Raw genomic sequence first — 24,783 nt, forward strand, 5'->3', positions numbered from 1 at the left:
AAAACTCAGAACGTCTGGTATCGCAGGATACTCCGACCAACAGCATACATGATCCTGCCATGTGGCAGCAAGACGATTGATTTCGTGGAGGAGAGAAATCCAACATCAGGAATCATCCACAGAATCCCAATTCGGAGGCGGCTACAGCCGACAGGCTGCGGAGAGCCATCCACGACATTGGGAGACAAGGGTGCACTCCGCTGCTAGCATGGTGATACTCATGATTCCCGCCATGCAAGCCCCGCGTCTGCTGGTTTGTTTCAAACATCGACAGAATCTCGCCCGGAACAGGTATGACAATCGGCGCTATGAAAGACAGCTTCGGTGAACCATCTGCCACACGACATCCGCAATGCTCGTCCACTACCCCGACTACATGTTCCTTACGTGTTAGGCGTTATCAGAGATATACTGACGCCTTGAGAGATATATACCGTGTCACTTGTTGTGCAAGATGGCAATGCATGACGGAGTAAAAGTAATCTATTGGGTATAGCACGGCCAGGGGCTAGGAGTGTCGACACAACGTCGTACTGCCCTCACGGCTCTGAGCTTCACCAAGATATCCTCCTTTATGGTCATCTTCTAAAAGGGTATCTCACAAGCGTTTTATAGCAGCATTATTGATAGACCTCTTCGATAGGGCCGATCCTCTCCTCAACACCTTCCATAGGTATTCTTCCTTTCTTTCCTTGTCTTCCCCGTCCGAGGGGCTCCTTCTTGCGCAATTGGCCTTGCTTTCTCGCCGGTGCGGTAACTGTCGCCACAGCTCCCCGGGCAAGATGTGCGATATGTTCTTGACGACCTGTGGCCCCCGTATCATTGCTCTCAGCACCATCAATGTGATCACGATCCCTTTCTGTCGATGGCAACGCAATGTCGGCACTATCAACGACGTATCCCTCGTTCGCACGCCGGCGTTCATCCTCCTCCCGTAGTCTCTTCTCTTCAGCGTCCAGCTCTGCTTGCAGGGCAGCCGGATCCTCAAATTGCTGGTTCGTCAGCATTGAGTATTCGTCGATATCCACCGGCTCTTTTGCTGCCACTGATCGTTTCACCCGAACCGGATGTGCTCGTTCCTCGATGAGGAACTTTAGTTTGATCTGTTTACGATCTAGGGACGGGAAGAGATTGGCTATCATGCTGAAATCGGTTCCAAACATTCGTAAGCCCTTGTAGAACAGTTCTGTCTGCTCATCGTCCCACCGCGTCCCACGCCGTCGACCGGCGTGTTTCCCCAAGGTCCCTTGGTGAACGTATTTGTAAATACGGTCATCTTCAAGTGCAACATCTGCATCTTTGATCACGGCCTGCTCCACACCGGCACCGAATGCAACTTCTCGAGACTCGGCTGCGACGACAATCTGCCCGTTGACGATGATTTGCTGAGGGACATGTACCTGACTCTCTTCAACAGGGGCGTCCTGATTCGAGGTCAAGATTTGTCTTCCATGCTTTCTCTGTGCAGCGGCTTCTCTTCGTCGTTCAACCTCCTCTTGCCTTCGTCGCTTGATATCTTCCCAGTTCTGTTGCATTTTCTTTTCGGTTTCGGACTTTTTCCCCAGTTTGTTGTCCCTCACGAGATCACCCATGGAAATTTCTTCGGGATCAATACTGCGTTCTTCGGCATCCTCAGGCGTCGGAAGTCGTGACAGACGACGTTGCCTGCCACGTCCACTCCCACCTACAGCATTCTCGACCACTTGACGAGCAATGTCTTCGATCGCTTGTGCTCGTTGCTGTTTTCTCCGAGTCCCTTTTCGCCTCGTTGGTTCGTATATCTCTGCCTCGCTTACGTCTTCATCCGGAGACTCCGTTTCCGTCGTCGATACCGCAGCGCGAGTTGAGCGTGGCCTTAGGGATCTCGCGCTGTTTTCGATGGAATGTGCAAGTTCCGATACAGCGGCAGCCTGACTGGTCGCATCTTGCAACAATGCCTCGGATGTTCTTGATTCGCTTCGTCTGTGTCGCGGACTACTCCTGAGTATAAGCGGCGTGTTCTCGGTCAATGGCGGTGTAACTCTAGACTCTGTTTCATTGTTTGTTTCAGTTGGGTGTGTAATCTTCTGCCTCTTGTTCGAACGTCCTGGGGATTGTTCAGGACTCTCTTCTCCTGTGTCGATCGCGTGGTTCGAAACTTCGGATGGTGCTGGAGTTAATTCATTCGTGCGGCATCTTCTAGGCGCGGTGGATGCCCCAGAGGTGGTAATAACAGGGATGGAGAGGGTCCTGACAGGACTTGTTGTAAGGTGAACGGGGTGAATGATGGTGGCATCGGGGCCCGCGCTGCTGGGCACAATCACTTCAACCGCATCAACTGGTGTGGGAGCGGTTATACTTGGCGATGCTTCTGGGGAAGATCTAGCGACAGTCTCCAGGGGAACAGAGAGCGGCACAGATGTCTCGACGGGCGCTGAGCTCGGGGGAATCTCAGTCGACTCGAGAATCGGCTGCGCCTGAGCTGGTACCTGAGTGTCACTTGTGGCCAAATGTGCCTCAGTTCCATGCTGTTCCTTAGGGCGCTTGACAACTTGACCATCATCAGGTGTCACAGTCCGGTCTGCGTGGCCCCGTTCGCTTTCAGTCACAGTCAGGCTTTCGTCCACAGTCCGGTTTTCGGTCACTGTTCGGGCTTCGGTCACAGTCCTTTCCTCGACGACGTCCTGGATATCCGTTGCACTCTGGCTTTCAGGTGTCAATGACGGGGGAGCAGCGGGTCGTGCGGGATGTCTTTGCACATTGCGTCTCGGGGCGGTCTTGGGTGTGATCTTTTGTCCGGGCTTACGGACGACGGAACTGAATGTAGACATGGAGAAGAGTTGCGCGATGGTAGATCTACCAGGCGGTTGGTGCACTGATCCTCAGATCGCCGGGGACAACATTGTGATTGAGACAATAGACCATTGATTGTCGTTGTCTCTGATCTACTTGGATACTAGAAAATGTTCCCCGCGGTCAACGCGAGGCTGGGATGGGCGCATGTGGCAAACATGCCAAGGCTCGGTTTGCACTATTATCCTAAAACGCATTAGCAGCATCCGGCTTCAAACTTGGACTTTCAACTTCCTCGCCTCTTACTCCGACTTTCACTTTGTTCAATCACTGACAAGACCACCTACACGACACCGTCGACGTTGTCCGCCAACTCCAGCTTCTAGAGGTTGCTTGTGCCGGAAAGCCAAGCACTTTTCGCGCCATAGGACTGATGACGGCCGTCGAATCCCTCCCCCCTTCCCTTTCTCAGCCGAGTATAGTCAAGATGGAAGAGCGCAAACGACCAAGTCCGTACGACCAGGTCGAATCCGCGCCTCCGCTGAAGAGGCAGGCCACTTCCGCTAATGGCGCATCCAAGTCCCACAAGGATGATGACATGCCATGGAAGGATGATCTCGAGGTAAGACCACCGTGAATTTGGGGGTTGACCCGAACCCATTCGGCTGCACGGAACTAACGCGCCTGTCTGAGCAGAGATTCCAAAAGGACGCGATTTATCGGCAAATGCAGGAATATCGCAGGGAGAAGAATACCCTTGAGTCACAGTTAAAAGAGATGCGGAAAAGGGCGCGATATCATGATGATCACCTCCGTATCATTGATGCTTGGTTTCAACAAGTAATTGACGAGGTCAAGGTTATTGCCCAAGGAGATGATGATGTAGATATGGACTCGTCGTCTCTTCCCTCCTCTCTTCTCTTTGCGGACCACGAACAGTTCGAAGAGCATCTGCGCAGCCGTTCAAAAGAAATCAAAGCTGTGATATCAAGGTTGTTTGGGCCCAGCAGGTCGCATTCACCCGATGTTACAGAGTTGCAGTCGAGGATATCTCGACTGCTGGCAGCGGAGAAAAATCATGTGGTGGAACTATCCAGACTACAAGCCGAGAAAGAGGATCTGGAATATCGGCTTGAAAATGCGTCCTTACGATATATGATGGCCGAAAAGAAGATTGACAGAGCCAAAAGTGTGACGGTGGCGAAACTCGAGAAGCAGGCATTGTTGGGTGCAACAAAACCTGCAACGGAAGAGGGAGGTCCAGTAAAGCGAGAAGAAAGCGCTGTCAACGGCACAACCGATCATTCCGAGGAGCTTGCGGAACTAGAAAAGGAATTGAACAAGACCGTGGCGACATCTGAGAAACAGAAGCAGCAGCTTGAACGGCTGGAAGAAGAAAACGCCAAGTTAAACGCTCAGTTGACGGAATTGTCGACCAAGTCTGTCGTTTTGACGGAGGAAGATTATGCGAAAACTGAGCTGTTTAAGCAGTTAAAATCCCAGCACGAGGATGTGATCAAGCGGATCAACAACCTTGAAGCTACCAACACTCAGCTCAGAGAGGAGGCACAAAGGCTCAGATCAGAAAGAACCACATTTCAACTTCAGCTGGAAAACGAGGCTCGCGTCGCCGTAACGGAGAAAGAGTCGCTACTCGCTGCGTCAGAGGCCAACCTAGCCAGGATTCGACACAACCGAGATGAGCTGTTGGCTGATTTGGCGATAAAAAAGGCCACCCTGGAGCAAGATCAGGAAGCCGTGAAGAAGATCTCCGATTTGACCTCAGCTCAAGAGGATCGTATCAAGGCTTTAGAATCCGAAAATGTGCGGTTGAGCACGCAGGCGAGTGAAATGGCTGTGGATAATTCCGAACTGGATGCCCTCGGTGTCGAAGAGCTGCGTGGCAAGTACTCGGAGTTGGAAAAGAAGTACAATCTGTTGAACGGCGAACTTGCGTCAATGTCCACAGCGTACCAAAAGACCACTCGACTCGCTTCTCAGAAAGTGTCGGAATATGCTGCGCTGGAAGAGAAAGTCCTGCGGCTCTCGGCGGAGAAGGCTAAGGCCGACCAGAAATTCTTTGCTGCCATGAAGAGCAAAGAAACCCGAGATGGCGAAATCCGGACCCTGCGCTTGCAGAACACGAAATCTGCAGAGGCTGTGTCTCAATTGAAAGAAGCCGAAAATGCGACTCGAGCGCTTCTGGCGACAATGGAAAAGCAATTGTCTGAAACCAGGGATGCATTGACGCACAAGACGAACGAGCATCGGACCGTCCAGCAACAGAACATCACGCAGGGATTGGAAGTTTCGAGGCTGAATGGCCAACTGACGGAGCTGAAGAATCTGCTAGTCGCCAAAGATTCGAAATTTGCCACGGTTTCCAGTCTCTGCCGGGCTGCGGAGCTGGAGGTGGAAGAGCTGAAAACCACGCTCAAGGATACCAGAAGAAGTCTCGAGTCCTGGAAGAGCAAGAGCGGCCAGTCCGAACAATACGAGATGCTTCGACAATTTGCGTACTGCAATATCTGCAAACGCGCGTTGAAGAACACCGTGATCAAGACATGCGGCCACACTTTTTGCAATGAGTGTGTCGAGGAACGACTGACATCAAGGTCGCGGAAATGCCCGAATTGCGGAAAGTCGTTCGGCAGCAACGATCACATGCGGATAACCCTCTAAGGCATCCGAGTGCCCTATTCCGGCCGAAATCTCTGCCTCGAATTGCTTCCTGGCACGCGGAGTTGCAGGTGTCTCTTTCCCCGATTGTCAGGACTTTTGAGCGTTTCTATCTGTACGAACATCTTCAATCGACATCGACTGTCGACAATTGTGGTGGGCACAGTAGGTCTTGAGCTTAATCGAGCTCCAAGGGCTGGTTGTTGGACACCGTGATCGTGCCGCAACATGAGATGGAACGTTTTTGTGGTGTAGTGGCAGGGATGAACTCCTATCATATATGTTTGGATGTACATCATCAAGCATGGCGCTTGAGCATGGGCCATACCACGTCCGCAACCGTGACTGTGTGGAAAGGGTCGCCGGCTGCTGTAGCGTCTTCCCGATCGGATTCAAAGGGAGGGTCATGCGTATCCGTCAACAGCAGGCCCGCCTTAGTAGATCTTGTGCATGGTCATTGAGACATTTTGAGCTGTATTGCGAGTGATGCTGGTGGCACTCCTGTAGGGCGGTAGAAAGGTAGCCTTGTCCCTGTCCCGCAGGAAGCCACCGCAGGGCATAGGCTAGACAGAGGTTTACAAATGAAAGAGTCAAACTTCCATCCTCGTACCTTCCCATACTAGTACATGGCTTCTCCTTTCTTCAGTCGTCCAGATCCATATGCTCGACTTTGATGGAACGTATAGATGTCCGCTGCCCCTCAACAGAACCGAGATCGTGCTCAACCTCTGTCGCTAGATTTTCGTCATTGTCATCATCGTCATCTCCCTCTCTGTAGCCCTCTGCATCGGCGTCATCGTCATCGTCTTCCCCATCCCTGTCGGCCTCACCCTCGCCATCGTCATCTTCGGCCGTCTTTTCCTCGTGGCCCTCCAGGGGCGGGAAGCTGAGATGTTTCCAATCTTCAATCTCCTCGATGATGCTCTTCAGCCGGTCGCGGATACTGTCGACGGCGTAACTGCCCAACAGCAGCCTCAAGGGCGGGTAGCGACAATGGCCGAGCTGCCAGATGAGTTCGGCGGCCTTCACGACGCTGGTTGGTTGATTGTCGCCGATCCAGTGCAGGGTACGTTGGGCGTGGGCCGCGGGGGCGTCTTTGCCCATGTATGGCTCCGAGGCCTTGGCCACCTTGAAGTGGCCGAACATGGGCAGCCGCTGACCGTTGGCCATGACGTGCACGTCGTCACGGCGCAGATGGGCCGGCTGGACGAGCGTCGCGTTGATGCTGAACTGGTCCACTTCGTACAGCATGCTTTCGATCAGTCCTTCCACCGCGTACTTGGTCGCGCAGTAGGGACCAAGCCCCGGCACGCCCAGGGCGCCCGATGTGCTGCTGAAGACCAGATACCGGCCAGACTGACGTTTGCGGAAATAGGGCAACGATAGCTGGATGATGTTGAGCGTGCCCATAAAGTTGGTCTCGAACTGGTTGCGGATCTCGTGCTCGTCTTGGTCCTCGCACGCCCCTATGACCCCGTACCCAGCACAGTTGGCGATGATGTCGATACGGCCGAAATGCTTTATCGTCTTGTCAATCGCGCTGGCTACAGTCTCCCGGATCCGTACGTCGCATAACAGTCCAAGGTACCGGTCCGGGTCGTCATGCCAGTTCTCCATAGAGGAGGGTGTGTCTTCGAGCGATTGCCCAACAGCACTGACGATGTCGCCATGAGATAGTGCCGTTTTGGTCACCGATCGGCCCATGTGGCCTGTGGCGCCGAAAATGAGCCAAATTTTCTGTTTGGGCGGATTCGAGGCAGACGGCGGGTCGGCTGTGCTGGGAAGGGAGAGTTTCGCAAGGTCTGCATTGCTGGCATTCGGCGACCGGCGCGTGGATGGTGACCAGGTTGCCAGGCTCTGTTCGCTGGTGGTGGGAGCCTTCAATTCGTCCATTCTTGATAGTGGTGGTGGGTTCGGCTTTTGATATGATGTGCCCCCCTAGTGCGGCAGCAGCCTCGTCTGTTGTCAATACGCCACGCGGCTGCAAATGAGACAAGCTACCCCTCAAGCTGCAATTGTGCTCATTCAAACGTGACAGGCTGGTTAAAGAAGGGCAGTTCCATGGAACTGTGAATCGGAGCGCCTCGATCAATGACCGCACGCTCTGGTGGTCTGGACCATCACCATCATCATCCTCTGGGTATATATCTCTGGATGGCGGAATTCAGTGGGAATTGGGTGGGCTGTCAAGTAGCAGTAGTAGTTAGGTACCTAGGTAAGCATAAGACCAGGTGAAATGGTCTACCCTTATGAGTGCCGACGATCGGTCATGGATCCTTTGGCAAGTGCTTACTACACCATGGTTAGGGTGGAAGGATGCATGGATAAGAGTAGTAGGGGACATGATGTTGCTTCAATGTGTGAAGTGCAAGGCCTGGCATATCCCAGGACCAAGTGTCGTGCCTTTACAAGCGACGCGGTTGGCTGGGAACTCCTCCACACACAGAGCGAAGGAATTTTAATTCTTTTGACTGGCGGGCGCAGTCAGTGGATAGGGGGCGAGGCGGATGGGTGGATGGATGGAGGCAATAATGAAAAATGGGTGATGATGGATGATGGATGATGGATTCGTCCCCCGCAGTAAGACTCGGGAAGCGGGAGCTTGAAATAATGGCACTGCGGCGGCTGGCTGTTGGTCCCCGATTGCGCAAGAGGCGCCAACGACGGTGCGATGATTTTCTCTAACTCTCTCACAATTTATAGAAGCCTTCCGAAGATTTGTCGAACGTGCAGAAGTCTTACTTCAACATATACATTGTACAACATCCTTTCAACTACCTCGTCTCCCAGGTTTAACGCCCTCGAGTTCTGTCTCAGAGCCATTCGGTCTGCACTTTATAAATTTATCACACTAAACCAGCCCAGTCACGATGAAGGCATACTGGTACGACAACCAAGAGGTATGTGTGTTGTCGACGTTCTGAGCCTCACCAGTCGCAGGTGTCGCAACCCCATTCTATGCCCTGTTATTTGGCTTTCGCCTCTAACATCGTTCAGGGTGACCAGCGCCTCGCCCACGATTCCGGCCGCGAAGTCCCCGAATCATACCTGAGCGCCCTCGGTGTCCTGTACCATCACTGCCCCGATGTCTCGACCGTCGACGACATCGCTAAAGAGCGTCATTACAAGAATCGCGATGTGATTACTGTTTCCCCAAGTGCCATGGGCGAGGTGTACGAAGATAAAGTGAAGATGTTCTTCCACGAACATTTGCATGAAGATGAGGAGATCAGATATATTCGTGACGGCGCTGGGTATTTCGATGTCAGGAGCCAAGACGATGACTGGGTGCGCATCAGGCTTGAAAAGGACGATTTGATCATCTTGCCTGCTGGCATATACCACCGTTTTACCACTGACGACAACAATGTGAGTGGAGGCAACCAGATAGGGAGGATGTCTTGTCTCGCACTCGACCATACTGACAGATTCGACAGTACATCAAGGCCATGCGATTGTTCCAGGACGAGCCCAAGTGGACACCGTTGAACCGGGGTCCCGACACTGATATCAACACTCACCGGAAGACATACCTTCAAACAACCGGCAGTGCGCCAGTCTCCGTGGCCTGATAGATGTGCGTGTTTGTGGTGGTGACCCGGCTTTGGACGGCTTAGGAGATGGATATCGAAGAATGGTCGATTGCCATGTGTTATGAATGTAGAAACTGTGTGAAATTGCATAGCATTATCTGAGCGATTCAAAATTGTCATCCGGATTCAACAATGGCCAAAGTTCGCCTTTCCAACCCGGCCTCACTGCAAGAAAATACACAGACAGGCGGACTTTGCACATCAGGCATGAGTACTTTCCCGACACGATCCAAGTCTTCGATGAACCCTGTCAAGAGCGCATGGCTCATGGCTAAAATGCAGCGTGGAAGATCCCGTCGCGTTCCATGCCTTCATCTATGCAACAATGTTACACTTCCTGCATGCGTACAACGGCTGCAAGATCATAGACTCGCGACATGGTCAACCTACACATCAATATTCTCACCGGTCTGCCATCCGACGCGCTGCTCATGGCTGCTATGATCGTTTCAATCCATGATTCCCGATTGTATGCAGTACACCCAAAGGTCCATCCGGCCTCTCCTCCTGCCGAGGCCCAATTCCTTCATGTGCATGGAAATATGGTCGACGCAGAGGGGCATGTCCGGGGTGCATCATGCCACTGGTTGCGGAGAAAAGCGGGCTCGACAGCTTTGAGCTTTGTAGATTGACTGATACCATTACACTGTATTGCAGGTTCCTGCTTTCAATGGCCGACACTGGAGTCGATTCCTTCCGGTCTCCGGCGGTGGAAACCAGTACGTAACCAACGTTGGACTTTGGGGGATGACATCTTTCCGGACAGCGAGAACGGGCATACATGAAGGCTCGATCATGACTGCTGCGAAACGAACAGCGGAATGGTCTGCTCTGGTACGCTGCCTCGAACCGTCCTTGCCTGACAAGTCACTGCATGGCGAGATCATGGTTGCAGGCCATGCCCTTCCCAAGCCTGTGCACGAATGCTATCAAAGGCAGCAGCAGGTCACTTCGTCTTGACGATCAAATCTTAAGGAGGGAGCGCACCGGGCATCATTTTTGCAGGCTGAGATGTTGGCGTATCATCCTGTTCGATCACTTGGCTGTTAGAGCGGACATGGTTAGATCGTAATCTCAAGCCTTCGAATATTCTTTCCGTCTCTTCTTGAGAAGGAAAATCGTCTTCCAGCCTCGACTCTTTGTGGTTGATAAAGGATGACGGTCGGTGTTCGTCTCCAGTTGCTGGCCGGTCGTCGTCTTGGCCGTCTCTCACCCTCACTTTTCCCATACGCGGCCAGAGGCCGGGCAATGGGACGACTTGAACCCTTGGCTCCACAACCCTCTCCTCGAACCAAGCCTGCACTCTTGCTTCGACCAATTGTGCAACCTTAGGCACATCCTGCAGCCGGGTCCGCGAACCGATCAAGCTTCTGACAGACAGCTCGAGACGGTAGTCAGGGAGGAAAGAGAAGGCGAGACTGGTTTGTGGCTTGCCGGCCGTTGAGCCTGGCTTTTTCGTGCCAGCATGTTCGTCCTCAGAGGCGGGAACAAAGCTGATTGAAAGTGTGCCAGAAAATCTGACCACGGAGACAGAGAGAGCGACTGGAAGGACAGCAGAAAATGGCTTTGGGTAGTTGAGTATCAGAGCAGTCTCGATTGCCAATGTGAGGTTATCGTCGGACAAATCCACGTCCATTAGAGCCTGTAATCTTCCGCCGGTGGTACTCGATGCCTCATCCTCGACAGCAATGACTCTTACGTTGCTGAAGATAGGAAACTCCTCACCCAGAGATATCTCGGTGATTTTGATGTTGTCTATGTAGGACGGTCTCTTTTCAGGATCATTGATTGCCGCTTCCAGGCTGGCAACAATTGTAGGCTTGCCTCCGGAAGAAGTGTCTCTCAGGTTGTATGCGGTCTGTCGGTATTGTGCTATGGTCTGGGCGAGCAGAACGTTGAACCAGTCCAAGCTCTCGGGTTGGTGAGTAGAATGCTGGTGTCTGCCATGACTTCGCCCGGGAATCTGGTAATAGGTCTTTCGTAGGATCGAGGCGATATCTGTCGCGCTAGTAGGAACAGGCCGAAGCACGTTGGTGGCACTGGCCTGGTTGCGTAGAGACTGCGGATGGGAACTCTTTGAAGAAGCCAGACTGTGCAAAGAAGGGGCACGAATATGTTTGGGCGCTCGACCTGAGGCTCTCGAGGGCGGCGGAGGAGCTTCGCCGAAGATGAAGAATTTGATGAAACAGAAGATGAGGATAACGATCGAGACCTGGCCCAGGAGGAGGCCGTGAGTAAAGGTCAATCCCGAGGACATGGTGGTATGCGGATCGAGGACTGATCCATTACGGGAACCTAGAGTTGTTCAAGATTGAATCCATTGGCAGAGACGGGAAACGCAGAGACATATGAGAACAATGGAGGGTCAACGATTGTATTGCATGAGATGGTGAGCGGGAGCAACAATTCAATGCTGGTGTAGCTCGACTGGACCTGAGCTGACGCGCAGTTGAACGCACATGAAGTAGGTAGGTATTGGAGTCAAGGTATAACGTCATTCATTTCCCATTGTCACATTGTGTATTTTAATAACTTTTCTCCGCCGATTCGCCCCAAAGCGTGGCCAGGACAATGAGTTGGTTAACACTACCTAGGTATGTGCAGAAACGTACTACTAGGTACTACACTGGCAGTTGAGGAACGCGTCTTATAGGCCGGTTAGGTTCATGGTATTCAACACAGTCGTTGTGACGCCCGAGTTCGTTCCTACTCCCTGCAATCCCAGGCTCTACTGCCATCGAGCTTTACAAGTTAAGAGAACTTCGAACCCTTGCCATAGATTTCAGCCAGCATAAGGCGATGAGGGCTTTTGGACTATGGTCGTCTTCTGTTACATTGGCCCCCACAAGCATCAGATCCAACATTTGATCAAGCAAGCAACAATATCTCAGCAGGAACCTTGGAGTGTCCCAAACAGGTTCATGGCATGTGATAACAACCATATGATCGATCTTCATTCTGACTCCTCCCATGATATCTGCGCGCAACGGTTGAATGGATCGAGTCTGATCGCTATAGACTGTTTCGACGCTTATCTCCCGCCACCACAATTCTTTCAGGCAAAGGGCAAACATCCTCTCAGCGCCTGTGGTGGTCCTCGGTTGTCTCGTTCGCAACCGTACATTGTCGTACTCCGTTGACACAGGTACAAGCAAAGTGGATGCTGCCAGGGAATGGTTGAAATCAATTCCACTCGTCAGCAATCACGTTTTGCGCCAGTTCCAGGTTCCCACTATAGTCGATAGCCACATCGACGAGCGAAACACCCTCATACGCCAGCGCCTCCTTGAGCACGCTTTCGACTTGCGACGAATCACTGAGGCGGAACCCCTTGGCTCCAAAAGCGTCCGCAAATTTGACAAAGTCGACTCCACCGAGCTTGACGCCGCTGCTACGCCCGTATTTCATGACTTCCTGGAACTCGACCATGTTGAACGACTCGTCGTTCCAGATGAAGTGCGTAATGTTGCATTTCTGTTGCACGGCTGTCGAAAGTTCCTGAGATGAAAACATGAAGCCGCCGTCACCGCTGAGGGAGACGACTTTCTCGGAACATGGTGGTGTTTGAGTCAATGAGGCTGCGATTGCCCAGGGGAGTGCGACGCCTAGAGTTTGTTCTGCGAAAATCAGGCAAGTCAGATATATTCTTTGGGTGTATCAATGGCATATCCTCCATGAGAGAAGGGAGGATTAAGTATTGAGAAGATTAATGTCTTTACTTCGGAGGAAAGTGGCACTCGTAATAAAGACGTTGATCAACGGATGGCAGAAGGAAAGGGCTAAAAGAGGGATCAAAACTTACGGCCATCCGAACACAGCAGACGACGAGGCTCGTATGCGAAGAAATATCTCATCATGTAGATGTACACGGAGCCGACGTCGACGCAAACAGTGGTATCTTTGGACACAAGCCCTTGGAGGACGGTGATGAACTGTAACGGATGAACTGGCCCTGAAGTGCGTTTGACCTCGGGCCGGTCTTGCCACGACTTGTATTCCCGGGTGAGATCTCCGGTGAGTGTGGAGATGGAGGAATCCGAGATCCCATTGAGGTTTTGTGAAAGGTAGAGGACGTTCTCAGCAATCGACCCAACCAACTCGGATACGGGCCGGTAGTAGACGCCGTAGTCGGATGCGTGGAAGTCGATGTGTACGATCCTTTTATCACCGTGCGGGTTCCATGCAAAGGCGTCGTATTCGACAGGGTCATAGCCGACTGCGAGAATCAGGTCTGATTTGGCGAGTAGCTTGTCCCCGACTTGGTTCCGGAATAGACCCACTCGACCGTAGAAGAGATGGACGAGGTCTTGGGGCACTGCACCGGCGGCTTGGAATGTCTCAATAGTCGGTAGCGGGAATTTGGATAGCAGCTCTCGTATAGCAGTGACGACTTTGGGATGGCTGGCTCTCATGCCGAGGAAGAGGACCGGCAATTGCGCGCTCTCGATCAACTTCGCCACGAAATCGAGCCGGCTGGTCGGCGCAGGGCCGTAGCTTGGAGGATCGAAAGCGGTGGGCGTGAACGGAGAGATGTTGGATCGGGCCTTAGCCACGTCTTGTGGAATGGATATGACTGCGGCCCCCTTTGGTGAGGAGCCTGCTGTTCTGAATGCGTTCAACACCACTTCCGCTGCTTGATCTTCGACGTCTATGTTAACTGCGAACTTGGATGTCGGGCCAAGGATGTCGAGAGCTTTCATGTTCTGGTGTGTGCGATGCGTGTTCATGGCTCGAGGAACCGAGCCGATGAGTGCCACTACCGGGTCTCCCTCTGTTGTGGCTGTCACAAGTCCAGTGGCCAGATTCGAAGCTCCCGGACCCGAGGTTGCTATGCAGACTCCTGGGGTGCCTGTGATCCGACCAACTGCGGCGGCCATCATGGCGGCATTCTGCTCATGGCGGGCCACGATCAGCTTGATCTCCGGATGGTCTTGGAGACAGTCGTAGAGTTTGTCAATTTTGGCCCCAGGGACTTTGCTCTCACAGGATCAGTAGCTATCCAGCTCGAGTTCAGGAGACGGAAGACGACGAAACAACATTGAGATACATGTGGATTGCTTGGAGCGACGAGGCACGGAAGGGTAAGTTTCAGCATGGCTGTCAGTAGAGCAGGTCGACTCACCGCCGAAGACAACGCGGACACCGGCGTTGTAGAGACTGTTGACGATGATCTGGGCCACAGTATCTTCAGCCATTTCGGGATTCAAGCTCTAGGGGTTGATCGCCAGCTGTCAGCCAAAGTTAACTCTAGACAGCGAAGAAAAAAGGCTCGTCTGATCCAACAAGTCTAACAGCAACAGTAGTGGGTTTCAGACACGTTCATAGTCTCTCGCCAATTAACTTAAAGGTATATGTATTCTAACGTTGCTTGAGAGAGAGACAGGACTTTTATGTCTCCGTGAGAATCACAGAGTGTGAAGTCGACGAGGCTGGATGACGTAATCCAGGAAATGGAATTTGCTGCCTGTCATTGGCTGCTTCTGAACGTCGAGCTGCCGCCCGGGCCACTTCAAGTTCCCAACCTCCACCTCCTTTTCCGCAGGCATCCGCTGAAATTAGAAGCATCTCGTTCTGCGGTCTACTGATACTCAACGGGCACAGGACGTCAGTGGCTGTTGGGGCGCAAAGAACAATAGTCGTTGCAGACAGACCGACATAACACCGAAGCCGCTACCTCTACCGATCATGGCACCCAACGAGATCTACCAGTACTCGCTGGTTAACGCGCTGATGTCAGGCGTCTCCGACAGCGGTATTACAGCAGCTCAGCTCATCGAGAAGGGTAATCAAGGTCTAGGGACTTTCGTGCGCATAGAGGGTGAGCTTCTGCTCCTTGACGGCGCGGTTTACCAGTTGCTAGCCGAAGGGAAGATCCGCGTGGCCTCGCCGACAGACCAGATCCCTTACGCGGTAAGCACACATTTTGAGCCGCAGCACACAGTGACAGGTGAAGGCGCCCGGCTGGAGAACAAGGAGGCACTTGATGTGGTGCTGGAACGCTACAACAACCATGCAAGCAATCTTTTCATGTCGTACCGAGTGGAAGGCCACTTCCGGCGAGTTAAGTGCCGCACAGTCAAGGGTCAGGAGTATGAAGGCCAATCACTCGCCGAGCTAGGGAAGAAGCAGTTCGTCGCCGAGTATAGTGACATCGAAGGTACCATTGTGGGATTCCGCTCACCTCGGACGTGGCAAGGGTTTTTTGTGGCCGGTGAGCATATGCACTTCATCGACAAAGATAGGAAAGCTGGAGGTCATGTGCTGGAGCTCGAGGCCGATGATGTTCGTATTGGCATCGCCACGATCAACAATCTCCATATTGAGCTGCCCACCTCAGACAAGTTCAATTCGGCTGTGATGACGACAGATGATGTAGGATTGAAATCTGTGGAAGGTTGACGCTACATCGATACGTTGTCAGAGGGTTCTCGCAGGCGGGACGAATATTGTACAGCTCGGGAATTGCTACCATACATGAATAAAGTCGCGGACACCGGTGGCAGTGGCAGTGGCATCGCCAGCTGGAAATTCCAGGAGAGTCAGAACCGAGGAATTCGCAAACGAGATATGGAAGCAGATGTCTTTCGAGACACCGGTTATGATCAGAACTGTGCTCGGATATATGCTTCGAGGAGACGCGGTGGTAGACAACTGGACGTGATATTTGTACGATGGGCTAGGAAGCATTGCGAGCACCTTGGGCCGCTCAAGGGATGGGGAGAGGGACTGAAAGCCGGGCTGTTGTGAACTTGGTACTTGACGAACAAGACTAAAAACGTCTCTGATATCTTTCTTCCCGTTCAGAGATGGTGCTGGGGATGAAGGCACCTATCTCGAGATGATTGTGCTCAAGCCCGACCATCATACACAGAGGCGATATGGTCGATACTCGCTTTCGTAGAGCCACACTTCCTTGTCGATGCTGAGGACCACGGTCGCGCAGTCTACACCGTATCCCATATCATCGGCTGAAGAGATGAGATGCTTTTCGCAGGCAAGGGCTTGACCATCGACCTGGTATCTTCTGCCCCCAGGCACCGTTGGGCCAAGGCTGTCATACTGCCGGCAAGCAACATCTCAATCGGCGAATGAATGCAGAGGGCAGGATTTGAGGACCTTGACAATGTTGAAAATGCAAGTCCAACCAAATATCAAAATCGTGGTCCTGTAACTTCATCTTACCACTTGGACGCTCCTTCCCAAACAAATTGAAGCAGCAGCGAAACGATACGGTGTGAAGTCACGCTGAACGTGAGGTAGGCCAATGTTATTATTTGACGGCAGATACTTCCATAGAGGATTCGTATGAAGCGTCGAGGCCTGCTTCAAATGATTCCTTCTCTACGAAAGTAGTGGACCATGATTGCCCTGCCAACGATATCTCTTATTCGATGCGCCGCAGTCTCTACTGCATAACCGTCCGGTGCTCCTGACAATCAACCATCCGTGTATGTGGCTCGGGCACACTCTGTTTGCGCTTGGCTGCTATGTTCTCAAGGCTGTCGCTCTGCCTGTGGTGGAACGGCTGTGACCTTGCTCGTGTTCGAGAAACATTCTTTGTCGGTGTCGTCTCTTGCTCATACGCAGCACGATTGCGTAGTCTGTGGCTGTCGACTGACTCATCGCGCTCTGGTTCCTCAATCGGCGGATTGTTGTGTTTGTCCAGCTCGTCCGCATTGGAGGTACGTCGGTCCAGGGGACATCTGCCATGATCGGTGGACACAGACCCAATGGAGAATAGTCTGGACTTGGTCGGCAGTGAGAATTGAGACTTCAGATCGTCTTCCTCAATATACATGGACCAGAGGACGTTGCTGTTTTTTCTGGCCCAGTCACTTGGCTCTCGCTCGGCCACTGTGTCCCCTTCCTTGGCTGGTTGGACATGCCGAGATGCGAGCTGAGGTACGAGTTTCCCGCCCCTCAACTTGGTCCAAAGCTTAGCCAGCACAAAGAGCACGCCCAGAAATAGGACAGTTGAGGAGATTGCAAGGACGATGACGGCAGTAGTGAGTGACTTCGATGTCAGCTCACGAGTTTGGAGCGGTTGCGCTGGGGTACGGAAAGGACCGGCACTGGCAACCATATCGATCACCTGGACGGGTGCCATTTGAAAAGGTTCGAAAGGCAGACCGAGTATAAGCTTGCTTGGGGTGCGAAGTGGGCTGCCTTGGTGTTGTCGACTGGGAACTTTGATAAGGAGTGTGAAGTGCAAAGTGCGCACAAAGGAACGTAAATGAGCGTCGTTGATAGATCGTAAAGGCTTCAGGAGTGTGCCTCTGGCGTTCGGCGTATTATATGTTCATCTGACCGTGCTGGCGCGTAATGGCAAGGGATGGAACCCGCGAAGCCATGCGCGTCACATTCCAGTCAACCGCAGTTCGCGGCGGCTGGACAGCCTTCGCACCTGCTCATGGAACGTGAATACTCAGATCTGATGGCCCAAGCAAGTTCAGTCACTTGACCGGCACTGCTGAAGTAAAGCTATTTGGATGCTTTAAGTATGAATTTCAAAGGTGACAGAACCAGAAGCCATCAGACCTTTTCACAGCACAACGTCCCTGCATAAACCGTGCATACTTCGCAGGGCTAGAACACAATCAATGAGCCATTCAGTCCGACCGCCGTAGTAATGGGTGAGACAGAAGGGTGTCAATGTTGACGGAGATGTTCGACCGGCGTGTCCCTAGGTATCGAAAATCCAGACTGTTGAGTGGTGACACCGGACTCAGATGCTCGGAGAGGTCCACAGTTGGCACCGTCTGAACCGCACCGGCGGCACTGGCCCTCGTGTAGCAAGTATAATCACTCCAACGATGTTCATTGAGGCGTGGTGCCCTCTCACAAGGTCGCGCCGCCTGATCATCTGCAACGTCGTCTGGCGGAGAAGGGTGTCGGGAATAAGGCGGAGGTCGATCGAGATATTCGGGAGGGAGGGCAACTGCGATCGCGACACGCAAGTCCTGAAGCCTTGGATCGGGCGCACTCCCATGTGCACTCGACCTTGGAGGATCATACAAATCTTGGTCCGAACGTCGGCGCAATAGGCGAGAATCTTGAGATCTAGGGCACGCAAGCCGTGAGGTGCCCTGCCGTTCAGAGGCTGGTGATGGTGAAGTTGTTCGCGGAAGCTGAATATGGCGAGGAGGGGTACCGGGAAGAGGAAGGCTTGGGCGATAGGGCGACACGACTCGCACTCCCGCCTTTTGAACTGGGCGATATTCGGCCGGCACATTGTCCCAGTCACTCACTGTGAAGCCTGCTGAGGTGAAACCCGACAATTGCCTGCAGGGTGGACATTGTCGTGATTCCGATCTATGGTACTTGAATAAACCGTTCCCCCATGAGCACATGGCGAAACGCCCTCAAACCCCTGATTATCCTGTCAAACCGACCAAAGAGGAAGACATGGAATGGTTGTCTATCTCTGTTCCAGGTTTATAGATGATGTCTGCTGAGCATGAAAACTCAGACCAAGAATATATGTCCCCGAGGCTGTGCTCTCAAAGAACGCTATGATGTTAATATAGCGTCAGAGGAAAGGTCGTTCGAAGCGCTAGCTCGAGGCAAGCCAGCTACTGGTCAGCAGAGGGGCAGATCAGAGTCCACCATGAATTCGTGAGGATGGCCCCGTCTGCACTAGAAGTGCTGACGACCATGCTATCGAGGTAGCTGATAGCAGGAAAACTTTGGTCATCGACCGCCAGCCCATCCTCAACACGAAGGATTTTGTGGGCCGGCATTGTACCGTAGCAGATTGAGAGAAACTGGCGGGCGGGTAGTGAGTGACCTTCGCGATGATCCGGACCGAAGGATCGCAGGCGTGCTCTTGTAGTGTCAGGCCCTAGTAAGCGAAGGATTCCTTTTCTATAGCCTACATGTAAGAAAGACGCAATTGATCGATACCGTGATCGCCTGCACAGTAGGCGTCATGTAGTACACCGTACTCGATTCTCAAACGGCTTCCGCCTGGGTTGTTCAGTCTTGTTGCGAGAGAAGCCTCCAAGCCACCATGAGACAAGGAGTGTGGCAAGCGGCGCCGAGCTCTCTTTCGGCATTCGTGAAGTGGAGTCCAATGCCGAAGAGATCATCGCACGGAAGACTTGTCTCGTGCGGTTAGGCCTGACCAAGCTGAGAAATGTTAATGTTGAGTATCTGGCGATGATCCCAATTCTGAGGCGCAAGCACAATGGTCGTTGGGGTCCAAAAGCTTTTTGAAAGCGAACCTGCATGTGGAGACACGGTCTGGAGTCTCCGATTCTGCCGGCACAACGATGGATCGTACGAGCGGGCTACTTCAGCTAGTAGCAAGCGGAATTGCGACGGATAGGTATATCGGACTTGTATAGTCGTAGCCATGGCTGCAAATATGTGCTTACTTGATAGTAAATCATCGGTGTGGGTGAAATGCCCATGCTTTGCTGGGGTGAGTATTCATTGAGCGTCGCTATCTTGTAGCACCCGTGCTCGGGATGAAGTACGTAGAGGCAGATGATGATGCGCAGCAAGCAACCTTTTATAGTGGGCCTAGGACATCTTCATCCACATTCTGATGCGAGGCTAGCCGTCAGTGATAAAGAGCCTGGATGGTAAGAGGATGTTGGTACGCGGCGCAGCGCACTGAGACCAAAGAGCATCAAGTACAGCCCTCAATTAATCACTCCTCTCTTCGACATGATTTGGAGGGCGGTTCTGTAATTGTGCTGTCCGCACGTCACTCAGGGCCTAATGCGGAGTTTTGTTAATCGCAACTGAACTGATGACTGAGCAGGCCATGCGATGACATTGAGGACCGAGATGATTGTTGGAATCTGGCAAATCCTAAGGGAAGAGCCATGTTTCATGTAGACGATGTGTAGGCAGATCCAGGGGCTGGTCGCGACTCGGGGGCTGAGGCGGAGTGTTCACCAGCGCAGCTATTGGCCAGTAAGGCGTGTGGGACCCGCGGCTTGGCAGATTCTAATTTCAGCGACGTGCAATTTCCTAAACATCAGCTTTCACCCCAAGACTGGCCATGTATCGATAATAATGACTATAAGCCTGACCGCGGGTGGATGACAGTTGACGTTACCCACTATGCCCGCTTATCGGCATTTCCCCTGAATGGCTTTTTGGTTGGGGGCGAGTATCAAAGACCACTGCAGGTATGATTTTCTACGCGAATGTGGAGGAACAAGATGGCAGAGAGAACAGTACTTCCGGTTGAAACAACAGGTGTTACGCAATGCAGCTACACTGATCTAGCCAGCATCTCCTTGATGCGTCCAAAGTATATGCAAAGAATTCCATCCCCAATCATGGTGTTTCCCCCTATGGCGATTGCAGCCTGATTACGAAAGGGCAGGCCCCTCTATTCATCATCCCCACACATACTCCTGACTTGCGTGAGGCGGTCCTCGCTGCTGCTGCTGCAAAAGGCCATCGGAATCGTGACAAAGAATCAAACGCGCGAATGATGTCAAGTCGCTTATGCGATGACCAAAGCGGCAGCGGCGGCAAGACCGGCAAGAGCGAAAGAGCCAGCGTTGGCAGAGGCAGCACCAGTGTAGGCAGCTGGTGCAACAGGCGAGGAGCTGAGAACTTGATTAGCATGCCTCCAAAGGCAACATTGGTATCATGGGAAAAGACTCACCTGTAAGTCCAGGCACCAGTGGATGCTGGGGCAACAGGGGTGGCTGCAGAAGAGCCGGCAGGCCAGAATGGTGTCTCGGTGACAGCAGCGACTGGGGTGCTGCTGACGACGGTGACGCTGCTCCACTCAGCCCAGGTCTCGGTGGAGGCGGCGGCGACAGGGGCAACGGGGGTGCTGCTGCTGCTGATGGTGACGGTGCTCCAGTCGCCCCAGGTCTCAGAGGAAGCGGCGGCAACTGGCTCAACGGGAGTGCTGCTGATGGTAACAGTGCTCCAGTCACCCCAGGTCTCAGTGGATGCGGCGGCAACGGGAGCAACGGGGGTGCTGCTGCTGCTGATGGTGACGGTGCTCCAGTCGCCCCAGACCTCGGAGGAGGTAGAGGTGCTGGCTGGCTCGACAGCTGCGGCGGTGGTGCTGGCCCAGTCACCCCAGACCTCGGTGTCGGTGGCCTTGGCCGCGTAAGGGCAGTCGGTGACGGTCGGGCCGCAAGAGGTGATGGTAACGTCAACGACGTCGGTAATGGTGCTGGTCGCAGCCGAGGCAACGGCAACAATGCCGGCGGCGATGGCGATGGAGGAGCGCATTTTGCTGGTTGTGTTGTTCAAGTTTCGAATTATCGGAACCGGGAAAAAGGGCTTCGTGGAAGCGAGGAGAGCGTCGAGGTAGATTATTTAACGAAAGTGGTGGAGCTGAACCTGAAAGAGTGGACGACCGGAGTCAAGGCTTTTTGTGTATACCGAAGGCGCAGCTTGAGTACTGAAGAAAAGGTCGAAGGCACTGGGCAGCGGGAGGTTCTTGTAGTGCTGTTGGTGTCCCGGGAGATTGAGGCCCGGGCGAAGCGAACAGTGGGTTGATTGGAGCCAGATTGGGTGGACATGGCTGATAGTGGCTAGACATGGTGCGAGATCAACTGGGCTTCGGGAGATTGCGATCTGGAGAAGCCCAAGTGAACAGACAGCCGACAGGGGTTATAGGGGGACAAGAGCAGCCACTAGCGACAGAGCAGGACAAACCTATGGACGAGCTTGAGGCTCAACTTACTCAGCGGCGTTGAGATTAAGGCTGCGGCACTCGTCGCTGTCCCGGAGCAGACATGGCAACTAAGCGGTTAGGCGGTACATGTGAGCGCCACCATCAGGTTACACGGGAGAGCTAGAAGCTCGCAAACTGCCGCATATAGTTTAGGGGATGGTCGTGCGGTCAACAACAGCCCGTTGTTTGGGGTGCTGAAGCGCCAGAGCAATGGGGGAAAAGTGGATAAACTTGACAAGAAAAGAAAAGGAGAGTCCCATAGTAAATTTGATGCGTGGTCCGGTCGCTGTCTAGCCAGAGCTTCTCCAGGTGACGCGCGGGCGCTTCGGTGGACACAGACCACAGCACGTAGGAGGAATACGTAGTATGGATTCGTAGTAGGGGATGGGAGGATCTCGGCTCTCTGGTCTGGATGGCAAGTTGTGCGACAAGCGCAGCAGACTCGCGATGGTGCAATTCTTTTCCCATATGCATACCATGCACTTACGCATCCACGTATCCATTTGGTGTCAGTACGTAGGTAGCAATCAAGCTTGGAAATGATACACCGATCCAGATGGAGGAATTGGGGAGTTTCACACTGGCACTGGCCTCGCTTTCAGGGGTATTTTGGCTTTCCTAATTGGTCCATAGCGGGGCCTTGGCAACCCCCGAACAGCAACGGGCATCGAGTCCGTTACTCAACCTCGTCGATTGCTCTCCCGCGAAGATCGTCCTCCCTGATTTATTACCGTCGGTCTTGTAAATCTCGTTTGAAGATTGAACTGTGGCATTCTGGCCCTTGGCCTCCATTTAGGCGGCTCCAGTGCCCATGAGTATTCAGCCTCATAGAGTGCGACATGCGCGAAGTGGGTGAGTGTTGTTTGGTACGTTTGCCATCAGGGGTAATGGATACCTATGTTATAGGGGGCAGTGGAGAGCGCAGAAACCACGAGAGTTGTAGTGGCCCTATGGACTATTCCCTTTTACTAGGACATCTGCTGAACGTGTGAGGCACGGGCAAGTTTCTTCAGGCCCTATGTCCAGGACTATCCTCTGTGGCTTACTTGCTTGTTTCTTACTCATCTCCAGCTGGGCTGTTATTCAAGTGTCACTCAAAAAACCTACGCGTTAGGACCTATTAATCTACAAAGCCTGGTACTGACACTTTCGAGACTCCAGAACACCAAGATCCAACTATGATTTGACTCCAGTCACGCGTCGTTTCCGACGTACAGTGTATTTGCGTTGTGCGTGTTAGACGGGACGTGTGGGATATGTCAACTGTCAGCTGCACTTTGATTTGTACTGAAGTCTACCACGTCCATCCTGGTCCAGAAACGATGTGGCATATGAAGACCGTGCTATCACCTATCGATCGATGAAAGAGCTCGGATCTTTTGCTGCTCACGCTTCGACCACAGCCACCTGCTCATTCCACCTGAAAGCTCCACGGCTCTGCCAGTTTGATTGTTTTTCTGAGACTGCAGGCTCGTCAAGGCCACCGACGCATCCAGTCTCCCAGCTCTACATGGTTACCGGAGGAACAGCATCTGCCAACAACGTAATGCCTAGGGCTGTCCCCTCATGTCTCGGAGAACTACAAGGCTGTGCTTTTGGAACGTCACGAGGTATTGTCGATCTCGAATGGTCTCTTCTGACAGTGTTGGCCACACGATGAAAACATTGGTTCTGTCCAGTTGGCGAGCGCTTTGATTTGGACACAAGTACGAAGGCAAACTGGAAAAAACGGCAGTCCTGCTGCCAATTTATGCAAAGTCCTACAGATTGCATTTCGGCATGCAAATGCAACAGCTTCCGGTGAGATAGACATGGATCGCTACCTTGACGGACGCGCAAGCAAATTGCTCATCGCGGCCTATCGGAGATGCTTGGAAGATATTTGGTATCTGGGTGGAAGGCCGCTAGTATGTGGACGGTGAGATCAACGCCGGTGTCCTTTTCACCTCAATACTCCAAATGCCAGCACAAGATGTTCCATGGCTGTGCTGTTCGCCCTCAATCGGGGCTGGGGAAGACGTTGACCTCTCATGGACCGAAGCAATCTTGCCGGGATACGCCTTGGCCAAATATGTTTGGTCTTGTCGAAGCCGATTACCGAATGAGACGGATATAATGCAATCGGTTCGCTTCTGTCCACGCGTCTGGCGCTACGGTTATGACTGCTCATGATCTGACCTCCACTGCGACCTTGATCATAACGAATGACCAAAGTACGAGTTTGTGGAAGATGCTGACAACAATAAATGGCCATGTCCGACGTCGCTGTCAAGACCTTCAATGATCAGGTAGGAATACATACCATGAACTTACTCGGACAGGGACGGTTTCACATTCCATCTAATGCTTATGGAAAAAACCGACCTTGTCGGACTCATTGTTTGTTCTCACTGTTTATTATGTTACGACGACGGCGCCCCGACATGCCATGAATACGCACCCGAAGGAAGGTCAAGATGGTTGCTGAACTCTGTTGTGCTGTGTTGCTTTCTTGACTTGGTCGATCACAATGCCTTTGCCATAGCACATCACAGCACAGTCGTTCCATCGTGCCCCGAGTCGCAATACTCAGGCTCGCCGATGGTGCGATTGACATGGCTTCTGGTGGGCGGTGAAGGCGCCATAGAATTGCATGCTAGTCGGTCAACCCAAAGAGGTGGCGGTAGCAGTGCATTTCAGGCCACGGTATATGCGAAACAAAACTGTCTTGCTCCGCCATCAGTACGCATGCACTACTCGGACTCCAAGGCGTTCAGTCCATCGCTGTTATCCTGCATCAGCTTGTGTCGGAATGTATCGACGACATGGACGGAGCAGGCGGCTACGCTCTCGCGTTGGCCGAATTGCCCCCTGCTGCTGTCACAACAGGCAGTGAAATTGCAGTGACCCTAATCTAGTGGCATGCTCGAAATGACAGAACGGCGCAGGTAACAAGGGCGGTGCCAACGTCGTTCATTGGGATGACGACTCGGACCTGCTGCTGGTAGAGCGTCAGCAACAATAAGCTATGGTTACAGCAAGGCCGCGAAGAAAGAAGAATACAAGTTCGTGCGCATGTCTTTCCCCCATCAGTTGAGG

General features: G+C 52.8%; 9 protein-coding genes across 9 annotated transcripts; 3 read left to right on the plus strand and 6 right to left on the minus strand.

Moving 5' to 3' along the window:
* Nucleotides 1-620: 620 nt before the first annotated feature.
* Nucleotides 621-2,810, minus strand: A1O1_05769 (uncharacterized protein; the record flags this gene model as incomplete). The annotated part of the gene is made up of 1 exon (XM_007726653.1): nucleotides 621-2,810. One exon carries the CDS (start codon nucleotides 2,808-2,810, stop codon nucleotides 621-623), a length of 2,190 nt encoding a protein of 729 aa, XP_007724843.1.
* Nucleotides 2,811-3,205: 395 nt separating this feature from the next.
* Nucleotides 3,206-5,454, plus strand: A1O1_05770 (E3 ubiquitin-protein ligase BRE1; the record flags this gene model as incomplete). Its single annotated transcript, XM_007726654.1, has 2 exons — nucleotides 3,206-3,394; nucleotides 3,469-5,454. 2 exons carry the CDS (start codon nucleotides 3,206-3,208, stop codon nucleotides 5,452-5,454), a joined length of 2,175 nt encoding a protein of 724 aa, XP_007724844.1.
* A 639-nt stretch (nucleotides 5,455-6,093) lies between these two features.
* On the minus strand, nucleotides 6,094-7,344 carry A1O1_05771 (uncharacterized protein; the record flags this gene model as incomplete). Its single annotated transcript, XM_007726655.1, has 1 exon — nucleotides 6,094-7,344. The coding sequence occupies one exon, from the start codon at nucleotides 7,342-7,344 to the stop codon at nucleotides 6,094-6,096; it is 1,251 nt and encodes a 416-aa protein (XP_007724845.1).
* A 977-nt stretch (nucleotides 7,345-8,321) lies between these two features.
* On the plus strand, nucleotides 8,322-9,023 carry A1O1_05772 (uncharacterized protein; the record flags this gene model as incomplete). Its single annotated transcript, XM_007726656.1, has 3 exons — nucleotides 8,322-8,351; nucleotides 8,449-8,820; nucleotides 8,889-9,023. The coding sequence occupies 3 exons, from the start codon at nucleotides 8,322-8,324 to the stop codon at nucleotides 9,021-9,023; spliced, it is 537 nt and encodes a 178-aa protein (XP_007724846.1).
* Nucleotides 9,024-10,014: 991 nt separating this feature from the next.
* A1O1_05773 (uncharacterized protein) lies at nucleotides 10,015-11,301 on the minus strand (the record flags this gene model as incomplete). The annotated part of the gene is made up of 1 exon (XM_007726657.1): nucleotides 10,015-11,301. The coding sequence occupies one exon, from the start codon at nucleotides 11,299-11,301 to the stop codon at nucleotides 10,015-10,017; it is 1,287 nt and encodes a 428-aa protein (XP_007724847.1).
* A 926-nt stretch (nucleotides 11,302-12,227) lies between these two features.
* Nucleotides 12,228-14,239, minus strand: A1O1_05774 (acetolactate synthase, catabolic; the record flags this gene model as incomplete). Its single annotated transcript, XM_007726658.1, has 3 exons — nucleotides 12,228-12,661; nucleotides 12,847-14,016; nucleotides 14,167-14,239. The coding sequence occupies 3 exons, from the start codon at nucleotides 14,237-14,239 to the stop codon at nucleotides 12,228-12,230; spliced, it is 1,677 nt and encodes a 558-aa protein (XP_007724848.1).
* Nucleotides 14,240-14,729: 490 nt separating this feature from the next.
* On the plus strand, nucleotides 14,730-15,443 carry A1O1_05775 (alpha-acetolactate decarboxylase; the record flags this gene model as incomplete). Its single annotated transcript, XM_007726659.1, has 1 exon — nucleotides 14,730-15,443. One exon carries the CDS (start codon nucleotides 14,730-14,732, stop codon nucleotides 15,441-15,443), a length of 714 nt encoding a protein of 237 aa, XP_007724849.1.
* A 1,006-nt stretch (nucleotides 15,444-16,449) lies between these two features.
* On the minus strand, nucleotides 16,450-17,151 carry A1O1_05776 (uncharacterized protein; the record flags this gene model as incomplete). The annotated part of the gene is made up of 1 exon (XM_007726660.1): nucleotides 16,450-17,151. One exon carries the CDS (start codon nucleotides 17,149-17,151, stop codon nucleotides 16,450-16,452), a length of 702 nt encoding a protein of 233 aa, XP_007724850.1.
* A 3,357-nt stretch (nucleotides 17,152-20,508) lies between these two features.
* A1O1_05777 (uncharacterized protein) lies at nucleotides 20,509-21,257 on the minus strand (the record flags this gene model as incomplete). The annotated part of the gene is made up of 2 exons (XM_007726661.1): nucleotides 20,509-20,614; nucleotides 20,674-21,257. 2 exons carry the CDS (start codon nucleotides 21,255-21,257, stop codon nucleotides 20,509-20,511), a joined length of 690 nt encoding a protein of 229 aa, XP_007724851.1.
* Nucleotides 21,258-24,783: the final 3,526 nt, after the last annotated feature.

This window comes from Capronia coronata (assembly GCF_000585585.1).
Source record: "Capronia coronata CBS 617.96 chromosome Unknown acBCG-supercont1.5, whole genome shotgun sequence".
In the NCBI taxonomy this organism is placed as follows: domain Eukaryota; kingdom Fungi; phylum Ascomycota; class Eurotiomycetes; order Chaetothyriales; family Herpotrichiellaceae; genus Capronia; species Capronia coronata.